The sequence below is a fragment of the Salvia hispanica genome, chromosome 1 (genome assembly GCF_029641045.1).
Source record: "Salvia hispanica isolate PSC_SH4W2 chromosome 1, Shi_PSC_v1, whole genome shotgun sequence".
NCBI classification, from domain to species: Eukaryota; Viridiplantae; Streptophyta; class Magnoliopsida; order Lamiales; family Lamiaceae; genus Salvia; species Salvia hispanica.
The window spans coordinates 25405-46283 of NC_142692.1; the positions used below are offsets into that span (position 1 = coordinate 25405).

A 20879-nucleotide genomic window follows, 5' to 3' on the forward strand; every position below is an offset into this window, starting at 1 on the left:
AGGTTTCCAAAGCCTCCTGGAGTGGTCAATTATCACAAGTAACGAGAAAGTTATGGTCTTTTTAATATTCTAAATAAATCCAAAGGCAGCCTTTGGCCGTTTCTCAGAAAAACGACAGAGGGATAATTCAATTTCGAGAATGCCCAACTGTTACCCATGGAATAAGGTTTCCAAAGCCTCCTGGAGTGGTCAATTATCACGAGTAACGACAAAGTTATGGTCTTTTTAATATTCTAAATAAATCCAAAGGCAAGTAGCCTTTGGCCGTTTCTCAAAAAAATGACAGAGAGATAATCCAATTTCGAGAATGCCCAACTGTTACCCATGGAATAAGGTTTCCAAAGCCTCCTGTAGTGGTCAATTATCACGAGTAACGAGAAAGTTATGGCCTTTTTAATATTCTAAATAAATCTAAAGGTGCCTTTGGCCGTTTTACTATTAATATTAAATATAATACAATGATTTAAAATATTATAAATAAGTAAAACTAAATGTAAAAAGTTAATAGTAACATAATATTAATATCATTAAGATATTTTTATTTTGAAATTAAAATTAGAGAGAACATCTCTTTTGGTACATCAATTATCCCAAGTTATAATGAAAATGAGATGATAAATAGATTGAATTGCCCTCATGGCCTTAAGGGTACTTTGGTAATGAAAATATTGATAGGCAAAAAGTGGTTGAGTTGATATTAACTTATAGTTGATGGACCTCAAAAGATATTATAAAATGTTACGGATCAAATTTGTTTATTTAGGATAGTTGGTGTATTAAACAAGATGTTCCATTTTTTTTCAAATACAAATTAATTAGCTTTAGTGGTAAATAGTTTTTGCGCTCAATCACAATTAGTGGAATTCAGCAATTGTGAAACATGCTTGTGGGAAGGGGATGAGATTCTCAAAGTGGAAGTATTCTTGGAAAAAGCAAAATCACTTTTCTAATCCGATCCAAAAGATGGAATCATGTTCCTCATGTACGTGCAGCTGAATGGAAAACTTGAATTAGTTAAGCATTTATATTCCTGCAAATAAAAGATAAGGATAAGGTAAGAACTGGTAACATCATTATTTTTCGATCTAAATGCTCTAGTAAATACAAGTGATGCGTTTCTTTTTTTCTTTTTGGCTATTATTTTACAAAAATGATAATAAATAGTTAAAATTGTGATAAAGTAAAGTAAGAGAGAGAATAATATAGAAGAGAATCATATATGTTATTATCTTACTTACTTTGCAAAACAACGTCTGATTTAGAGCGTCTTACTTGTAGTGGGACGGAAGGGAGTAACAATTACTCTATTTGTCTGTGATTAAAGGCTCATTTTTTCATTTTAATTCGCTCAATACGAATCTCAATTCACTTTTATTATAAATAATATATTTGTCTCACATTCTATTATAAAAATGAGACATATTTTATCTATCATTTTTGATTCACTTTATATTTCTTAAAATTCAAAATAAACTAAAATGGAACTCCTATTCCTAGAATAAAGGAGTAGTAGTAATATTTAAAAGAGATATTCCTTAAAGCGAGATTGAAGCAATTGTCTAGCCTTTTAGGAATTTATTTAACGTCTCAAACTTTCATCCTATTTATAAAATAATTTTAATTTTGATAAATTCATAAAATGTATTAGATTTTTAGCATTTTCTATAAAATTTTCCATAATATGCTAACATTGTATTGATACTGTGTTCATAAATTTAAAATTCATAATATAATATAGTAAAAAGTTTGGGTTTAGGGTTTAGGGTCTCTGGAATTTGCATGCTTTAGCAAAGTCACCTAGCCAAGTGCCAAATGCCAAAAAAGTCACCCGGCCGGGTGGAAATTCAAGGAAGATCAAATTTCAGTTTTTCTTCTTCTTTCTACTCACTCTGTCCCATAAAAATATGTTCAATTGAAATGGTATTAGAATTAATACATAATTGATAAAGTATGAGATGAGAATAATGGTAGTTACAGTAATGTTAGTGGATAGTGATATGCACATTATTATTTGTGTGAGTTGTAATGGTGGGTCATAATGGTATAAATTATAAATAAATTGATGTATATGTGTAAGAGTTGGGAACAACTTCTACAAATGAATATGCTCATATTTTTATAGAATTGACGAAAATGAAAAGTGCACATCTTTTTATGGGACGAATGACAATGTGAAGAGATAATTAGAAAATATTATTAAAGTTTGTGTATGTACAGCAAATAACTCTTTTATGAATTTATGGAAATTGGAGATATTTTCTCGAATATATATATTGAAAGTTAGGAAAATAAAATGCTACTTTTAAGTCTTAACTATGTTTGAAATATTCTATACATATATGATTTGAAATGCATAAGCAATTTGTTTCGGAATTTGTTTATCATGAAGCTGAGAACCCTGCCTGTATAGGCGAGAGATAGGGGACAACTTTTCATAAATAGAAATACCTATATTTTTAAGGGACGGACAAAAATAGAAAATATACATATTCTTATGAATGGAGGGAGTATATTCTAACTACAATTTCGTCAGAGTCCGTGACCTACGGAGAAATGTTAATCCAATGATGATTCCAAAACATAAAAACATCTATTCCCCCATCCCTAAAAGTTTGTCACTTATTTTTTTTTTTTGTCCGTCCCTAAAAATTTGTCACCTTTCATCGGAGTTCCATTTTTGGTAGTAGACCTTACATTCTACTAACTCATTCATACTCATATTTTATTATAAAACTAATATATAAATGTAGGATCCACATGCCACTAACTTTTTCAACCCACTTTCTATTACATTTCTTAAAATCCGTGTCAGGTCAAATGGTGTCAAACATGAGGATAAATGACTGAATATTTTATTCACATCCTACTAATCCAAAGGTTTTTTAGTTCGAGCATTTCTCCATAATCTCAAATAAATTTGGGAAACACAATGGATTGAGTGAAAGAGAAAGAGAATGAGAAAGTAAAAGGGTAGAATGATATTCATGTATGCGAGGAAGACGATGGTATGGTATTTTATTTTTAAAAGTTACATATATAATCAAAACGGCGAGGAAGATGATGGCATGGTATTTTATTTTTAAAAGTTTGAACATATATAATCAAAACGGATTGTCACATAAGTTTTAATTTGCCATCTAAGTTTTACTTTTTCATTTTGAAAAAAAAAAGTCTAAAATTCATGTATTTGTATTAAAAATTGAAGTTTGAAGAAATAATTAGAAAATATTAAAAGTCGTGTATTTACATGCAAATGACCCTTTTATGAATTTATGGAAATTGGAGATATTTACTGGAATATATATTGAAAGTTATTTACATAAAATATTACTCTTAAGTCTCAATTATGTTTGAAATATTCTATACGCATATAGATTGAAATGCGTAAGCAATGTTTCGGAATTTGTATATGAAGCTGAGAACTCTGCCTTGGTAATAATCGGCTCGGCTGGATGGAAGTAATTACAATTATAATAAGAATTAAATTAGTTAGTCATAATTGTTGAAGAATTTATAGGAATTTCAAGTTGTGTGAGAATACACCATAAAGTGAAGAAGAAATATACTACTCGAAAAAATACAAGTTGATCAACGATCGGTATTTCAATGAGCATATATTTGCAACTTTTGTAGAGGAATATTTGCTAAAGAAGATGAGAAATGGAGAGATTCCACTTTTTTCCAGGAATTTTATATGTGTGGTCAATTTTTTTTATTATTAAAACATGATGATAGTATGTGTACTTTGGGAGGTTTATATTTGGATTGGATTATCAAAATTGTAATGGCACTTTATGATAAGTTACTAACGTAGTGAATTCATCCGAATAAATGTTCACCGATATATTTTTGTAAATCGATAGTTTTGAGACGCTGATTTATTTCATCAGAAGTTGCATGAATAAAAGTGTTCACACATTCCAGAAATTGCTGTAACCGCTGTCTATACGAGAACCTTTTATTGCTTACCTTGGAGCATCTACAATGGAGGCTAGCGGATAGGCTAGCCGATCGCGGGTGCTAGCCAACCGCTGGCCGATCCGCTAGCCTCCATTGCGGCAATTTAGGCTAGCCGATCGGCGAGCTCTAGCCGATTTACGGGTGCTAGCCGACCGCTGGCCGATCCCGCTAGCCGCCATAGTAGGCTCAATTTCGGCTAGCCGATTGCATTTTTTTTAATACTCCCTCCGTTCCTTCATAGTTGAGTCATTTTTCCATTTTGGGAAGTTCCTTCATAGTTGAGTCATTTCCATATATAGTATTCCCTCTGTCCCATTAGAAATGCAACATTTTCTTTTTTGGGTTGTCCCACTAAAAATGAAACGTTTCCTAAAATGGAAACATCACTCTCTCTACTTTTCTCTGTCTCTTACGTTACTCTCTCTTCATTAACTCACAAAACAACACTTGCATAAAATTCTGTGCCGGAAACCAAATGTTTCATATATATTGGGACGGAGGGAGTAACTTATTTCTCTTTCTTACTTTACCCTCTCTTACTTTATTCTCTCTACTTTATTCACTTTTTATTTTATTTTCTCTACCTTTTTCTCTTTCTTACTTTTTTATCTATTTATTTAACACACTCAATATTCATTTCTTAAACTCCGTGCCGAAAAGTTCCGCCTCAACTATAAGGGAACGGAGGGAGTGTATTTTTTTATGCATTTTTTTTATTTATTGCATTTTTTAATGTATTTTTTATGCATTTTTTATTGCATTTTTAATGTATTTTTCTATGAATTTTTTTTAATTATGTAACTTTTTATAGGATGGACCTTTTTTAATTTATATAAAATTATTGCATTTTTATTGCATTTTTTAATGTATTTTTTTAATAAATTAGTGAGGAGTAGAGTGCGGCGGGGCTCGTGTGTGGAAGCCCGGTTTTTTTTTTATTATGTACTTTTTATCTATGTACTTTTTTTTATTTAAATGAAATGAATGAATTTTCCCGTATATGTCTCATAAATTTAATTCCATAATTTATCGTAAATTTAATTCTGTAAATGTAGTTGTTTTTTAATTATTTTTATTGCGGCTAGCTTGTGGCTAGCCTTAGGTTAGCCTATTTGCTTAAAATAATGATGTGGCAGGTGAAATTTTAGTTCTAATGACGTGATAGGAAGAGAGAGTGGCTAGCATATGGCTAACCTGTGACTGGCCTAAAGCCATTGTGTACTGAAGTGAAGTAAGTATATAGTCCATTAACTGTTATAATTGTTTCCATAATAACTGCCTCTCAACTGTTAACAAGCATCTATATATGCAAGAGCTAGCATTTCGAAACTTATCTCCGCATGTCACAAACCAAAATGGTACTCCAGTAGTAAAAAACAGTCCAAGTTCTATATGCAATAATTTAATAGTGGAGTAGTCCCTAGGAAGAAAGCAATCAAGCAGGAATAAAATATAACTAATTGAGAAGCTTCGAGTAGTATAGTCGTCGTCTAATTAACACTGGAGTCATTTTCCACTCCTCCATTGTTATGAGAATGAGCTTTCACAAACAATTTCAAATGGTATAAAGCTAGCTAGATAGAGCATAAACCGCCCAAATTCTACCCCTCCCACCTTTTCGCTATGATTCTTTCACCCCTTTTTTTTCTACTTGAATAATTCCTTCCCTTCCAAAATCTCTCTCTATATATATACCTACCTCCCATTACTCATTTCCCATCAACACAACCTCTTCCTCTCTCATCTCTAAACTTACTGTTTTCCCACTCCCCAATGGCGCCACCAAACGACCCCGCCAACGCAATCTACACCTCTCCTAAACCAGTGAAAAATGACACCGTCTTCGACCTCTCCGGGGGAAAGCTCTCCGTGCAGAACGTACCGCTTCTGTCCGAGATTCCGGCCACCGTCACCTTCCGGAGCTTCTCCTCCGTGGTGAAATCTTCCTCCGCGCCGGCAGAGGTCTTTGACCGAGCACTCTCCCTCTCCCACAAGGGCGGCTTCCTCGGCTTCAGCCAGCGCACGCCGTCCGACCGCCTCACCACCTCCATCGGAAAATTCACCGGCCGCGACTTCGTCAGCATCTTCCGGTTCAAGACGTGGTGGTCCACTCAGTGGGTGGGAACCTCGGGCTCCGACATCCAGATGGAAACTCAGTGGATCATGCTCGACGTCCCCGAGATCAAATCCTACGTCGTCGTCATCCCAATCGTCGACGGCAGCTTCCGCTCCGCCTTGCAGCCTGGGGCAGACGGCCACGCTCTCCTCTGCGCCGAGAGCGGCTCCTCCGCCGTGAAGGCAGCTACCCTGGGGGCTATTGCCTACGTCCACGTCTCCGACAACCCCTACACGCTGATGCGGGACGCCTACACGGCCGTGCGGTGCCACCTCGGCACGTTCCGCCTCATCGAGGAGAAGGCACCCCCACCTCTCGTCAACAAGTTCGGCTGGTGCACTTGGGACGCCTTCTACCTCACCGTGGAGCCCGCCGGGATCTGGCACGGCGTCAAGGAGTTCGCTGAGGGGGGGCTCTCCCCGCGCTTCCTGATCATCGATGACGGATGGCAGAGCATCAACGTCGATGGTCAAGACCCGCACGAGGACGCCAAGAACCTTGTTCTCGGCGGCACTCAGATGACGGCCCGCCTCCACCGCTTCGAGGAGTGCGAAAAGTTCAGAAAGTATCAAGGCGGATCAATGGTGGGGCCCAAAGCCCCCCCATTCAACCCAAAGAAGCCCAAAATGTTGATCAGCAAGGCGATCGAGCTTGAGATGGTTGAAAAGGCTAGAGACAAAGCGGTGCTGGCCGGCGTAACCGATCTCACTGAGTTTGAAATTGAAATTCAGAAGTTTCAGAAGGAGCTAGACGAGATGTACGGTGGAGGGACCGACGAGAAGGGGACGTCGGGCAAGAGCTGCTCCGGCTGCTCTTGCAAGACGGAGGAGACCGGTATGAAGGCATTTACCAAGGATTTGAGGACTAATTTTAAAGGATTGGATGATATATATGTCTGGCATGCATTGGCTGGTGCGTGGGGTGGGGTTAGGCCTGGGGCGACTCATCTCAAGGCTAAGATCGTGCCTTGCAAGCTCTCGCCGGGGCTGGATGGGACCATGACGGATCTTGCTGTTGTCAAAATCATCGAGGGCTCTATCGGCCTCGTCGATCCCGATCAAGCTGATGACTTCTACGACTCTATGCACTCTTATCTTGCTAAAGTTGGGATCACAGGAGTCAAAGTGGATGTTATTCATGTAAGTAGTTCCTATATTTTCTTTGAAAAAAAGTACTACTACTATTTGTATTTGACACATGTTTTTTTTTTTTCAAAATTTTATGTAGACACTTGAATATGTAAGTGAAGACTATGGGGGCAGAGTTGATCTTGCAAAGGCTTATTACAAGGGTTTGTCCAAATCCCTTAACAAGAATTTCAACGGAACTGGTCTTATTTCCAGCATGCAGCAATGTAATGACTTCTTCTTCCTTGGAACTGAGCAGATTTCAATGGGAAGAGTCGGTAAGATCTTTTTCCATTAGTCCATTTATTCTTTTTCATTAGATACAAACATGACATCCGGCTTGATTTTGTAAACAGGGGATGACTTTTGGTTCCAAGATCCAAATGGCGATCCAATGGGAGTTTATTGGCTACAAGGGGTCCACATGATCCATTGTGCCTACAACAGTATGTGGATGGGACAATTCATCCAACCAGATTGGGACATGTTTCAGTCTGACCATTGTTGTGCTAAATTTCACGCTGGATCAAGAGCTATTTGTGGAGGCCCAGTTTATGTCAGTGACTCTTTGGGAGGCCATAATTTTAATCTTCTGAGAAAGCTAGTTTTCCCAGATGGAACAATCCCTAAATGTGTGCATTTTGCTCTCCCAACCAGAGACTGCCTCTTTAAGAACCCCCTCTTTGATAGCAAGTCCATCCTCAAGATTTGGAATTTCAACAAGGTACAACAAGGCAAAAAGAGGATTCCATATTGTTTAATTATAGTAGTACTAATAATTTGGTTTATTTAATGATTGTGCAGTATGGAGGTGTCATCGGGGCCTTCAACTGCCAGGGCGCTGGGTGGGACCCCAAGGAGCAGAGGATCAAGGGCTATTCTGAGTGCTACAAGCCACTCACCGGCTCAGTCCACGTGTCGAATCTTGAGTGGGATCAAAAGGCCGAAGCAGCTAGCCTCGGGGAAGCCGAGGAGTACGCTGTCTACCTAACTGAGGCAGAGAAGATTGTTGTGACTACAAAGGAATCGGATCCTATTTCGGTGACTCTGCAGCCGTCCACGTTTGAAATCTTTAGCTTTGTCCCGATCAAAAAGATTGGCCAAGATTCTAAGTTCGCGCCTATTGGCTTGACCAATTTGTTTAACAGTGGAGGGACGATCCAAGGACTGGTATATGATGAGTTCGTAGCCAAGATCGAGGTTAAGGGTGAAGGTACATTCTTGGCGTATTCTAGCATTGTCCCTAAGAAATCGTATGTCAATGGCGTTGAGACTGTTTTCCTATGGTCCGGAGATGGGAAGGTGCAAGTTAGCATTCCTTGGTACGAAGAGTGTGGAGGAATTTCTAACATAACTTTTGTGTATTAATCAAGGGTCGTTTCTCGGTAGCTCAATAGCAGAGTGGTCAGTTACATGAGTGATTGGTCGTAACTTCAAATCCAATAATCTATTGAGGCTTCCGAGTTTGATAAGTTTGATCATGAAGCATATGGTAAGAAAGTAAGTGACTGCCTGATGGTGCACCAGGCTAAGAAATTATGATATGTTTTTTTCTTTTTCTTTTTTGTATTGATTTGGATTTTGTTTTGTATAAATAATGTCCCGTTTAAGAGGTCAAGAGTTACCTATGGAAGGGATGTCCTGTTCAACATTCTGCCGTGCAAGAATTTCTCTTTCAGCTTCAATCTTAATTTTTCTAATTCGAGAATTGCTATCAATTTATGGACTGTTGAATTATTGAGATAAGAATTTAAAAGATGAGGACTGTTGAATTATTGAGATAAATCGAACTAATTTCGAGTCTCGTCTTGTATACTTTACCTAATCAGTCTAATTGATGATGGAATGAACACTTCATCTCTTTAAAATACTACTCTGCTAACTTACACAGATATTTTCTGCTTCAAAACGTTAAAGTTATGCCCATGCAATCATGAACTACTCATCGAGCTAGGGTCAGTGGGGATTCGGGAGAGAGGAAAGGAAACTGATATTTGGCAGCTATGAAGTTTATTGGTTGAGCATTCATGTAACCTCTCATATATTAGCTAGTTGATGCAGTTTGTAGAGTTGTAACACGCATAAACACACACACAAGTTTGATAGGAGAGCTCTTGCTAGAGTGAAAGTTGAGAGCTCTTCAAACTGTAGTGAGGTTTAATCTTCACCGTGGACGTAGGGCAAACTTTGCCGAACCACGTAATTGTTGGTGTGCTTTATTTCTTGCTTCTTGTGTGTGTTGAATCGGCGATCGAATAGCAACAAATTTCATTCACAATCAATCGGCTTCCTTTAATATGACTAACCGAAAAATAGAATATATCCAAACTAACACTTTGAATTGACAGCATTGGACTAAATTTTGATTTCATAATGTCGGACAAAATTTTCCAAGAAAGTGTTCCATTTATCTCTGTAATTATTACTCTCCATGCTAATTTCCTCTAGAGATCTGCTTCTACAAAACTAAGAAGAAAAAGTGTCTAAAATTTAAAATTATTTTACAAAGGAAAAAATTTATTATAAGAGATTTTCTTTAAGCTTTTTGGCCCGAAAAGCCCGATGGATTAATGCGAAATTGATATCCCTACATACTATTGTGTTTACATATTCTCGTGACCATAACTATTTATAAAGCTTATTAAAAAATGGAAAATTATTTTTTAACATTATGGTATTACCGGGGCTTAAAGTAGTAATTTCACATTATATTTATATTTTATACAAATACTTTGTTGCCCCTATATTTATACATAGAAGTATTAATTAATTAAGTCTGGAGCTTTTGTCCTAGTAGCAATGAGTTTAGATATCCTTAAAAGAGGTATTGAGTTTGACCTCTCTTAGTAGCAAAAGTATTTCCACTACGTTCAGAAGAGGGGAGTCTTGACCCGCTCAGTCAACTGTTAGTGGAACTGAGTTTCCTCCAAAAAAACTCCTCATATGCGTAGGGGCAAGCGGTAACGAACCGGAGAGGGATTTCTGGAGTATGGGGCCGCCATGCGGTGGAACCAATCACTATAAAAATTTCACCCAATTCAGTTTTGTCTGCACGGGCAGCGCAGTTGGTTCCGGAAGAACAGAGTTGCAAGATTAAGCAAGGATCGATCACACTACTGTCGTGCAGTTGCAACATCTCTCAGACACAAGTGTGCTACCTTGGGAGGTGAGCTTCTGGTAGGACAGTGGGTTACGGCCTTCCCCTTAGCGAGCCACTGCATATCCTAATTGAACACTTTCACAATACTGTCGGGTCAGGATGTGGGGGTTGGAGTTTCAACCTTTTTGTAATAATAGAATAATTAATTAAGATGTTGATAAGATTGACTTGATTACGTAATATACATATTGTGCATAGAATTTTTTTAGTTCACTCTAGCTAATTAATACTCCCTTCGTTATGTAGTAGTTCAGACATTTCTTCCTAGCACAGAGAATAAAAAAATATGTAACGTATTAAATAAAAAGGGTAATAAATTAAATAAAGTAAGAGAGGGGAAAAGTAAGAGTGGGAAAATGTGACACTTATTATTACTCCCTCCGTTCCTAGGAAGATGACCCCTTCCTTGGGCGGCACGAGATTTTAACGGTTTTTATTTTGTGTGTTTGGTGGAGTGAGTAAAGTATGAGAGATAGAATAAAGTAGAGATAAAGGGGTTTTCATTTTAAATAACGGGTCAAATGAAGCATAAAAGAAAATGAATAATATTAATATGGAACGTCCAAAATAAAAATAAATAAATATAGAATGGAGGAAGTAATAACTAACCTAGACAGTTAATAAATGTCCCAAGACATCCTTCTACTTACTTTTTCTTTAATTCATTTTAATTACTTAGAGCATCTCCAAGGGGGAAAGGTATATTGAGAAGGTATATTTCTCATTTACCTCCTCAAAAAGGTTATTATACCTTCTTAAAAAGTAATGGACTCCAAGGAAAGAAGGTAAATTCAAAAAGCAAATAAAATAACTAACTTTATACCTTTTCTATCAAGAAGAGGTAAAGATACCTCCTCAAAATAAAAGAAGGTATAATACCTCCTCAAATACCCTTTCCCTTGGAGCATGAAATTTTATGAAGAAGAGGTAAAAATGGTAGTTATTTCTCTTTACCTCTCCATTTACCCTCTCCCTTGGAGTTGCTCTTAGGGATCATTTAGTTTTGTCTAGTATTAAAATTCAAAGAGCATTTAGTTTGCTAGGCTTTAATTTCTAGGTCATTCAAAATTCATTTAAAAAGATTTATGGGCCTTCGATTGGGCTTATATATTAGGGTATTAGAAACACTATTGCAAAGACGAATAAAATAATCCAATAAGAGGCCCTTGATGAAAAATTCTACTCCTAGTAGTAGTAATATTACATGACGATACATGCATCTACAGCATTTCATCATCAATGGATAATGATAAAATAAAGATTAACATATATCCAAGCTTATTATACGCTGAAATAATAATGTTGGACGTTTTTTTAAAAATAAGTTTATCTCCTTTCCCTTATTGTTTTCAAGATAATCAACATTAATATCTAAAAGGAATAGGATACAAATCCAAACAAAATCAACGATATGTATGCGCGGACCTGAAATCTATCATTATAAATTCAGCATCTTATAAGTGAAATCAACATTAATATCTAAAAGGAACATGGATAAAGCTCTTCGACCTAGATCGACCGGATTCGGAGAGATCGAAGAGATAGAAGATGAAGTTGGAAGACAATACAACCGTTTCAACAACTTCGAACTAGTCTCCTCCAGCCCATGCGATCACCATTACTTAATGGAAACGCAGTACCTGTGCACAAAGCTCATACACATGCACAGATTTAGAAAAACGATGGAGGAGGAATGCCGCCTCTTGGAGAAGCACATCCCGAGCTCGATTTTTGTACGGACCTACAAACACAGGATCGATCTTATGAGGGCAGCTTTCTTCGGTCCACCAGGCAGTGACTATGAGCATTGTCTATTCTTCTTTGACATATGCTTTCCCTTAAACTACCCTAGTGTTCCTCCAAACATCCATTACCTGTCCTATGGGCTCGACTGGAACCCGAACCTACGACCCAATGGGAGGGTTTGCCTCGACCTTGCAGAGACATGGTACGACCACCTCAAGCAGTTTTGGCCTGGCAGCAATAGGAAACAAAAGCGGGACTTCAGTGTTTTGCAGTTGCTCCATGCCATTCAGAATTTGATCTCGTGCCGTTCAGGGCCATTGGAGAAGCATAACGCCAAGGCTTTTGCAAGAGCTTGTGAGAAGATTACTAGGATTCTGAGGAAACCTCCTGTAGGTTTTGAGTATTTCGTAGCGGGACACTTCAGGCAAAGGGCTCATCCAGTCCTGCTCAAATTCAAGGAACATGATTATGAAGATGAATTTATGATTGACTTGTTTGTCAGAATGTTTAAGGTGTTTCAGAGGAATGGAGCTTATTGCAAGCACCATCTAGATTTCTTAAAATCAAGAAATCGGTCACTTGCTGATGGGGATCAATATTGACATACCTAGTAGGAGTATTAGGTTGAGCTACTGAGTAAGTACATAAAGTTTTTGATTTTGTTCAGGAGTTTTTTATTGTAATGGAAATTTAAAAATAACTTTATATTACAATCAACCACTTTTTTGTATATATTTATAATATCTTGTGCTTTTAGTACTCTATGGTGGTGTTGGGTTGTCACGACTAATTATTATATGACAATCTATCTCGGATTAAGTTGTGAGATTATTTTAGTTTGAGGAGGTTGGCTATGGCTAATTATCACATGATCATAAGATTCAATCTCATGAACTTAACATAATACATATTTAATCATGAGATACAATCTTTCAAACCGAACATCTCCTATATTGCATGATTCTGCCTGACTTCTAATATTACTTCATGTGGTCAGTTGTGAGACACTCCCTATGTTCCATGCCATTTTGGTGTGTTCCATTGTAGTGGAGTTATTTCCCTTTTTAGTTAAGTCAATACATTTACTCTCTCCGTTCCTTGATAATTGAAGCGTTTCTTTTCGGCTTGGAGTTTACTCTCTCTCTTTAACACAATTTTTCTTAAATCGCGTGCCGAAAAGAAATGCCTCCACTACCGCAGAATGGAGGGAGCACTTTTGTTCTTTAATGTGAAGTTATGGCTAAATATAACCTTAAATTTTTACTGTTACTTTTGGATGATTATAAAAACAGCCGGGGCATCGGCTATTGCTGCAAGAATGCAGTCAAGGAAAACCAGTAACGACATGACACCACTCATAATAAGAATGGTATCTTACTTCTTAGATTCAAAATCATTGAATAAGAACTAACAATCAAAAAGGTTAGCAGAGTTGTAAGTCAGTATCACTCTTTTTGACTGATCAAACATATTGGTGAGAGATTAGCTCACTGCACCAATAACAGCCATATACATCAACAACTATATATCATCCACTTTCAATCATATTGGTGAGAGATGCAATGCGGACTTCACTATTGGACTTCAATGCAACAACATATTTCTTCAAGCGCGCACACTCTACCAACCAAACAAAACCCAAAGTACGAAGGAATCATCGAAAATGGGATGGTTACGTATATAGCAAAAGATGCCAGCATCATGAATTAAAGTTGTGATTTTTTCCATCCATCCCTCACTTGGGTTATTTTTGGGTGACTAACGGAAGATGAGTTGAAGTAATAGACACAACATGAATATACACGCTGCAGCCTGAATTGGCTTCTACAAGTTGGCATGTGCAGATTGACAAAATGGTGAATCTAGCTCCTCCTCAGTATTATGAATTCTATGCAACAGAAACATATACAGAGTACTATTTCAGCGAAAAATGTGCCACAAAATACAAGTCACTTTTCATACGTTATACCCTCAACCTCTACACCTGTCATCCACATAACATACTTAATAATTAACTTAACTGAAATACAAGGCAGTCAACTAAAACTAACCATACATGATTCCAACAGCTTTGCTTCCTTTTTGTGAACTCATGTGAGAGCAGCTACCTTTTGCGCTTCAGATACCTCCTGGGACAAAAGTGGCTGTAAATTTGACTCGTGCAGGTGCTGTTGCTGTTCTTCTAGTTCATCAAGTTCTTCTTCATAAATTGCATACTCCTCAGGCTTCTCCCACTAATATCATATAATGCGTACCCACCACAATCCAAAGATAAGTCGAGATCCAAGGGAAGGGAAAAAATGCAAAAAATGGAAGAACTTCTTACCCTGCTTTCACATGTGACACAATTATAATAATACACATCGCCATCTGGAGAAACATGCTCACTCCAGTCACATTCTATAGAGTTCTCTACCTCAGCACTGGAATCAAATGCACTGGATACAGGTGCAGAATCATTGCTTGCAATTATTTCTATCTTGCATCCTGAATGTAAAGACTGAAGATTTGGATTTGGCGTCATTGCAGAGTGAAATAACATATACCTTTTGTCAACAAATTTGTTGCCAAATCACATTTCCCTTTCTTGTGGCAATTAAAAGATAGAAGAGGAGGATCTATTGATCAAGCATCAAGTGGAGGGATGAAGCTATGATAAAAAAGGACTCCCAACAAATGAGATGAATTTCAAGCACTTAGGATTAGAAGAAATCAAGCATCAGGAAAGTAACATTGGCATGGCCAATGCTGTTATGCTGCATGAATAGAAAGCTTACATTGCTGTTGGAAAAGGAGGTGCCTTTAAAATATCGAGCAAACGACAGAAAAAAAATTGTTCCAACATTTATGGATTACTTGATTTTAGTGTAGTTTGGCACGTCCAAACAAAACTGTTTCCAGAATTAAAGTTTCAGCTAAAGTTTAGCTACAAATCAAAAGATCTGAACAAGATATGAAAAGCTTATGAAAAGCTTAGAGTAAAACAATAATTATATGACTTCCAGTGGGTATGGATGACCAGAAAGAATATGCTACCTTCATTTGTTGCATTTCAATAGGCAGCATACGCACACTAGCTGGATCATTGGAATATAAAGCAGGCCTGAAGAAAACCAAAGCATTAAGCTAAGAGTAACAAAGATCAAAAAACGAGATTAGTGCAGACAATATATCCACGTATGTGCATGCATATACATAAGCATATTTTTCGTTGTGTGTACGTGGAAGACCTGACAAACAACAACCAGGCTCGATCATTCACAAAGCTATCAGCATCAAGAAGAACCCAAAAGGCAAACCAAATAAAAAACTCCAAGAATTCTAATGTTAATCTCCATTGAGTTTTCTTCAATAGTTAGAGAATTTCTGATTGTCAGAGAACTGAAGGCCAAGGGGATTGTTCAAGAAAATTGCTTGTTGCTAACTTCCACTTTCACTCGCATTTCTACTTATGTTTCTCACATGAGCTGTTTAAGTATTGTCCCCGTAGTTATCAACTTATTCTTTGCCAACTCATGTTTTGAAGATGCATTATCAGTAAACAATGACTTTATGCATGCACGCATAATGCTTGTTTATAGCTATATATACACTTAAGTGAAATTGACCCGATATATTGAGAACCATTTCTCCAGAACGATGGTCATCCATCTATATCACATAACAGAAAAATAGAAGGGACACTGCACATCTCTCTTGTCTATGGGATTAGAGCATAAATCTACTATCAGAAAACTATGAAGAGAGAGGATTATGAGAATGAGTAATAACCTTGAATCCCCTATCCGTGGCTTCTTCGGATCTGCAAACCGCACTATCAATGGTTGTTCACATCCCTGGGGAAAAGTATATTAGGATTCACTTTCAAAATAGAACAGAATTAGAAACACTGACATGGAAGCATAAAGCCTTACTCTCATCACATATATTCCATTTAATGCATGAATTGCAGCAAGTGCCATATCTCTAGAAATATATTCGACAAAGCCACATCCTTGAATGCCAGAGATAGAGTTCAATATGAGGAGAAAAAGGTCAAAGATACAATAATCAGCAAGCGATGATTTGCTTAGTATTTAAGAGATGCAAAGCTAAACAGATGGCAGTGCGAGTGGAACCAACTACCAAAAGAAGTTAGCAGAAAGTTCCTTAATAACCAATTTAAGTTGTTGGTTTTAGGGTGCACAAAACTATACCAAAAAAGATCTACTTTAAGAAGATTGCTAACAGCCACTATTCACTAGAAATAGTTTCCCGGCCTCATGCGACCCAAATGAATTAGACAAGGGAGCTCAAAGAATCAGAAGATGCATACCACGATTTTTCTTGAATTCGTCCCGAACAATAAAAATCTCCTGAATGACACCATAGGGAGAAAATATCTGGAAATAGAAACATTTAGTTAGCGCATGAAAAGCTAGAATACCCCCTCCCCCAAACAAAAGATAAAAGAAAAAGATTGGCATAAAGTATGTCTCTTTTAATTTTATTGAAAATAAAATGCAGAAGCAACTTGTGTGATTATGTTCAGGAATTTGAGGCTCAAAGCCACACATTCTCAAAGGCTTGACACAAGTTCAACTAATTGATGAGCCAACACACAGTTAATGCAATTATGCAAAAGCAAAGATGCATACAATTATGAGCCAACTCATCAATGGAGTCAGTTCCCCACCCGGGAGCAAGCTTCAGTGCAAGAAAATTAATAACAAAGCTATGCAAGAAAAAACAAGTCTAGCGCAAAGACATCAGTGAACCCAGGCATAATTCCTATGAAACCTCTTTTACAATGGGATGGGATTATGGTTCTGAAAAAGAGTAGAACACAGTTTAAAGGCACACACTTCTTCAATATCCCTTCTCGCAGCCAGTCTATTCAAGCAGCCAACATACAACTTGTGGAACTGTGCACCAAAGCTCCCTACACAAGGATAGACATACTGAATCAACAAAGAGGAAAAAAACATTGATATAAGTCAGAAAGCATGCATTCAGAGATATCAAAGCAGGCATTAGCAAAAATAATTTATTCTCATGCATGAGTATTATAAACCATCCTGCATGGAGGGGATATTGATAGTCATAGTAAAAATATACCCCTACCTTTTACGAAGCCCAACTATCAGGAAAAAGTTTTCTTTAATTCACTCCAATGGGAAACTAAATAGAGAATTCAATAGATGTTGGATTGTGCTAAGAGATATTTTTGCCTATCACCTATAGCATTGCTCCGCTGTTAACAGAAAATAGCTAACTTTGGCCAAGAAAACAGTACATTAATAATCATGCAATTACTAATCCTCAAAAGATAACAAAGAAACAGTTTGACCACAACTAAAGTAGAAAACTAATGAATCTTCCCAAATAACAATTCTTCACAAGAACAAAACCATTTGGAGAGTGAAACACAATAATGACTGTAAAATTCAGGAAATGGAATCTTGAAAGCAACTTAGCATACCATGTCCTAATTATGCATTTATTTATTCAAATGGATGACAACTGATAATATTAACTAACACACTACAATTTAGAAACAGAAAATACTAGGAAAGGGTGTATACTACCAAGGCGTTCGCGTTCCCTTTCTGCATATTTAACTTTTAGAGGAATCGCTGCCTGAAAAAAAGTAGCATGTATGAATATATATTCAGATAGTTAAACTTTGAAAGCATTCGAAATTGCCAGAGCAAGCGATAACTAACCCCAGGGAAAGTATAGTGACAGTTAAATGCTCCCATTGCATGCTCAGCTTGGTCAATCCTTGCATACTTCACAAAGCAACACTCTAGAAATAGATGAGCCAAAAATTCATGTAAATATATTCCTATGCTATATGTCCAAGTCCAACTATAAGTAATCCTAAAAGGTAAAGCATCTACAGGAGTATCTGATAGATAGCAGCACAAGACAGCATCGGATGAGATGATTAAGCTGAATAAAACACTGTGGTATTGCACGAAAAGGTAACAGCCCTCCAACTTCAAGAATGACTTTTGGTACAACTCGAAGAGTATTATAAAACATAGATCATCTCATAGTTCAATGAACAAAATAAGAAAGCCATAATAGTTAGATTTTTGAGGAATTTTTTATTTTATAAATGTAAATTCTTATACTCCCACTTAAGTTAACTATGTTACCCTTGTTCTAAAAGTAGACTTAGTCTAGTGGATCTACTGAGATTGGAAACCTTCAACTGATAGCTTTTTGAAACAGAAACAAATTATACCCTGAGAAAATAGTAATTCTATCTAGTCTATAGACCCTGTACAGTTAGTTGCTCAGGCATGACACATTTATAATAAACCAAAACACAAAAGCAAGGGTACATTGTCATGGAGAAGAAACCGACCATATTTTACAACTAAGACTATGAAACTGATGCCACATTATCAGTGAAAGGCAGATTATGAAAATAGAAGCAAGACAAAGTACTTAGTCAAATAGTGGTTTCCAATCACATTTCGATTATAACAATACCCCTGACTGTATTGAACCAACCACACAGTATGATCCGACATAAAAAATATGAACGCAAAGGTAGAAACCACTGATTCATTGATCCATACCCTGCTGTAAACCGGTCCGCTTATCCTTGAGAAGAACAACCTCAGTAATATCTCCAAATTCCCCAAAAACAGCGCTAACCTTAATAGAAGCGAAATATCACAATGTTCAAAATCAAAAACAGGCAAGATATCTTAACATAAAATCAAATTTGGAGGCAAAATTGTAATTCAAAGTTTAAGTAGCACATCCGTGATCATCAAAGTTATTTACTCGATATTTTACTTACATCAAGTTCAGTAGCTGTTTTAGGTATCCCCACAACGTATAGCTTCACAAATCCGTTGTAATCAACACTGTCTGTACAAAAAGTCGCACTCAAAACGCCGAAGATACATAATTAAAGTAGAAAAAAAAACTTTTTAGATAAATTAGAAGCTGCAAAAATACTGGAGTGAGGAATTGGTCTCTTTTGCCCAGAGAGAGGCAACGAATATTTGGAGTCGCCGCTGAGGTGGAAGCCAGTGGACTCGTTCAGCTGACCGTTTAAATTTTGGTGGTGGCGGTGGTCCGATTGGTTCTGGTGCTGGTGGCTGCCGTGGAATTGGTCCTGCCGTTCTTCGTAATGGTAATAGCCTCCATCGGCCGGAAACGGCGGCGCTGGAGTGCAGTGGTCGGCGCGCCTCTCTCCACCGTTTTTCGCCATAGTTTTTCTGATAGATGCTGTAATTTTACTATTCCAGCCCTAAACGACATTTGGCATTGACTTCACTTTGTGATAATTTAATATTTCGTCAATAAAAGATTTATTTCACTTGTAAAGAATTTATTTTACTCATATTTTGTTATACTACCTCTGTCCCCCAAAATTTGCTACACTTTGACCTGACACAAGTTTTAAGAAATACAATGGAAAGTGGGTTGAAAAAGTTGGTGGGATGTGAGTCATACTTTTAAAGTATTAGTTTTATAATAATATGTGAGTAGGAATGAGTTAGTGGAATATAAGGTCCACTACCAAAAATGATAAAAGTGAAGTGTATCAAATTTTCAGGGACGGAGGTTGTGATATATAAGTGGACTCATATTACACTAACTTATTTAACTCACTTTTCTTTACATTTCTTAAAATTCGTGTTATAACTAAATAAAACTCCTATTCCGAGACAGAGGGAGTATTTAGGAATTCGACTACCCATGGATATTTTGACCTAAAAATTCGTCTAAAGTATACACCCAATACTCGACTCAATATTTTTTTCGAGTACTTGACTACCTGCCACGGTTATCCAAACCTGAGAAGTCGAATACCCAACTTTTTACGTATATTAATAACTACTCTCTCCGTCCCAAAGAAGATGACACACTTGGGAGATGGCACGAGATTTTAGGAGATGTTGTTTTGTGTGTTAAGTGGTGAGAGAAAATATAATTTTATAATTGATGTGAGAAGAAACTTTTTCGAAATGTGACATCTTTTGTGAGACAAACTAAAAAGGAAAGTGTAATATCTACTATGAGTATTAAAAAATGTAAGAATAAAAATACGATAAATTTTTAAAAGCTAAAATTATCTGAATATATTAAAATCCTTTTGATTTGTATGCTAATTATATCTTTTGAACTTAAAAATCTCGATTGTACTATCGAAGGAGGTCGATGGCTAGTCAAGAGGTGACAAGAGAGAGTATGTGAAGGCACACAACAGATGCAGAAACTTAGAGTAAGAAATGAAGAAAATGATAGTGTATTGAAACAGTGTTAAAGAGTTGAGGAGTTTTGAGTTTATACAATATATACAAATGTTAACGAGGAAAGCAACCGAATAATACTTTGACATTCAAGCCAGATGCTCCGCCAGATGCTCCCTACCCACTCGTGAGAAATTAAGTAAAAAGGCGGTTCAACTGTTTAACCAACGCTCTATTTTTTGCTGCCAAGATTTTAATTTTATTTCACGCGCACAACATTAATTACCAAACCTTTAATTTAATCCTTCATTAATAATATAAGTAAAAAAATCTACTGTCTTACTCATTTATTTTTACCACATAGTAGTACTCCATAACGAGTAGTCGAGTACAAAAAATTTTACGGCCGTACGGTTGTCACTTATTAAATGTGTTTCAATTCAGTTTTATTTTGGGATTATATTTCTCTTTCAAGATATATGATCTCATCCTTTTACTTCATCAATTCACATCATTTGTGTATTTATAAAACCCTCCAATATGAGTAATACTTACAAGTTACAATGCAG

At 36.7% G+C, this 20879-nt stretch overlaps 3 protein-coding genes across 4 annotated transcripts; 2 read left to right on the forward strand and 1 right to left on the reverse strand.

Annotated features, from left to right (window-relative positions):
- Positions 1-5670: 5670 nt before the first annotated feature.
- LOC125222259 (stachyose synthase-like) lies at positions 5671-8854 on the forward strand. The gene is made up of 4 exons (XM_048124774.2): positions 5671-7215; positions 7304-7481; positions 7560-7927; positions 8008-8854. Exons 1-4 carry the CDS (start codon positions 5734-5736, stop codon positions 8569-8571), a joined length of 2592 nt encoding a protein of 863 aa, XP_047980731.1. The 5' UTR covers positions 5671-5733; the 3' UTR covers positions 8572-8854.
- Positions 8855-11853: 2999 nt separating this feature from the next.
- LOC125221523 (putative ubiquitin-conjugating enzyme E2 38) lies at positions 11854-12711 on the forward strand. The gene has a single exon (XM_048123640.1). The coding sequence runs from the start codon at positions 11854-11856 to the stop codon at positions 12709-12711; it is 858 nt and encodes a 285-aa protein (XP_047979597.1).
- A 1243-nt stretch (positions 12712-13954) lies between these two features.
- LOC125222832 (flowering time control protein-related / FCA gamma-like protein) lies at positions 13955-19380 on the reverse strand. 2 transcript variants are annotated; one of them, XM_048125665.1, is made up of 13 exons: positions 19070-19380; positions 18909-18979; positions 18682-18760; positions 17815-17897; positions 17677-17728; positions 16954-17030; positions 16425-16491; positions 16024-16103; positions 15881-15945; positions 15146-15212; positions 14436-14609; positions 14166-14343; positions 13955-14093 (listed from the first exon to the last, which is right to left on the reverse strand). In XM_048125665.1, exons 1-12 carry the CDS (start codon positions 19323-19325, stop codon positions 14200-14202), a joined length of 1215 nt encoding a protein of 404 aa, XP_047981622.1. In that variant the 5' UTR covers positions 19326-19380; the 3' UTR covers positions 13955-14093; positions 14166-14199. The 2 variants fall into 2 exon arrangements, with proteins under 2 accessions (XP_047981622.1, XP_047981620.1); XM_048125663.1 differs by having other exon boundaries at positions 13955-14343.
- Positions 19381-20879: the final 1499 nt, after the last annotated feature.

Excerpts from the sequence above, each read along its gene's own strand:
- LOC125222259 (XM_048124774.2), top strand. The coding sequence starts at position 5,734 with ATGGCGCCACCAAACGACCCCGCCAACGCAATCTACACCTCTCCTAAA. Across the intron at positions 7,216-7,303 it reads TCAAAGTGGATGTTATTCAT|ACACTTGAATATGTAAGTGA; the intron begins GTAAGTAGTTCC and ends AATTTTATGTAG. Across the intron at positions 7,482-7,559 it reads GATTTCAATGGGAAGAGTCG|GGGATGACTTTTGGTTCCAA; the intron begins GTAAGATCTTTT and ends TTTTGTAAACAG.
- LOC125221523 (XM_048123640.1), top strand. The coding sequence starts at position 11,854 with ATGGATAAAGCTCTTCGACCTAGATCGACCGGATTCGGAGAGATCGAA.
- LOC125222832 (XM_048125665.1), bottom strand. The coding sequence starts at position 19,325 with ATGGCGAAAAACGGTGGAGAGAGGCGCGCCGACCACTGCACTCCAGCG. Across the intron at positions 18,761-18,908 it reads AAACAGCTACTGAACTTGAT|GTTAGCGCTGTTTTTGGGGA; the intron begins GTAAGTAAAATA and ends GCTTCTATTAAG. Across the intron at positions 14,610-15,145 it reads TTGAAATGCAACAAATGAAG|TCTTTACATTCAGGATGCAA; the intron begins GTAGCATATTCT and ends CCAAATCTTCAG.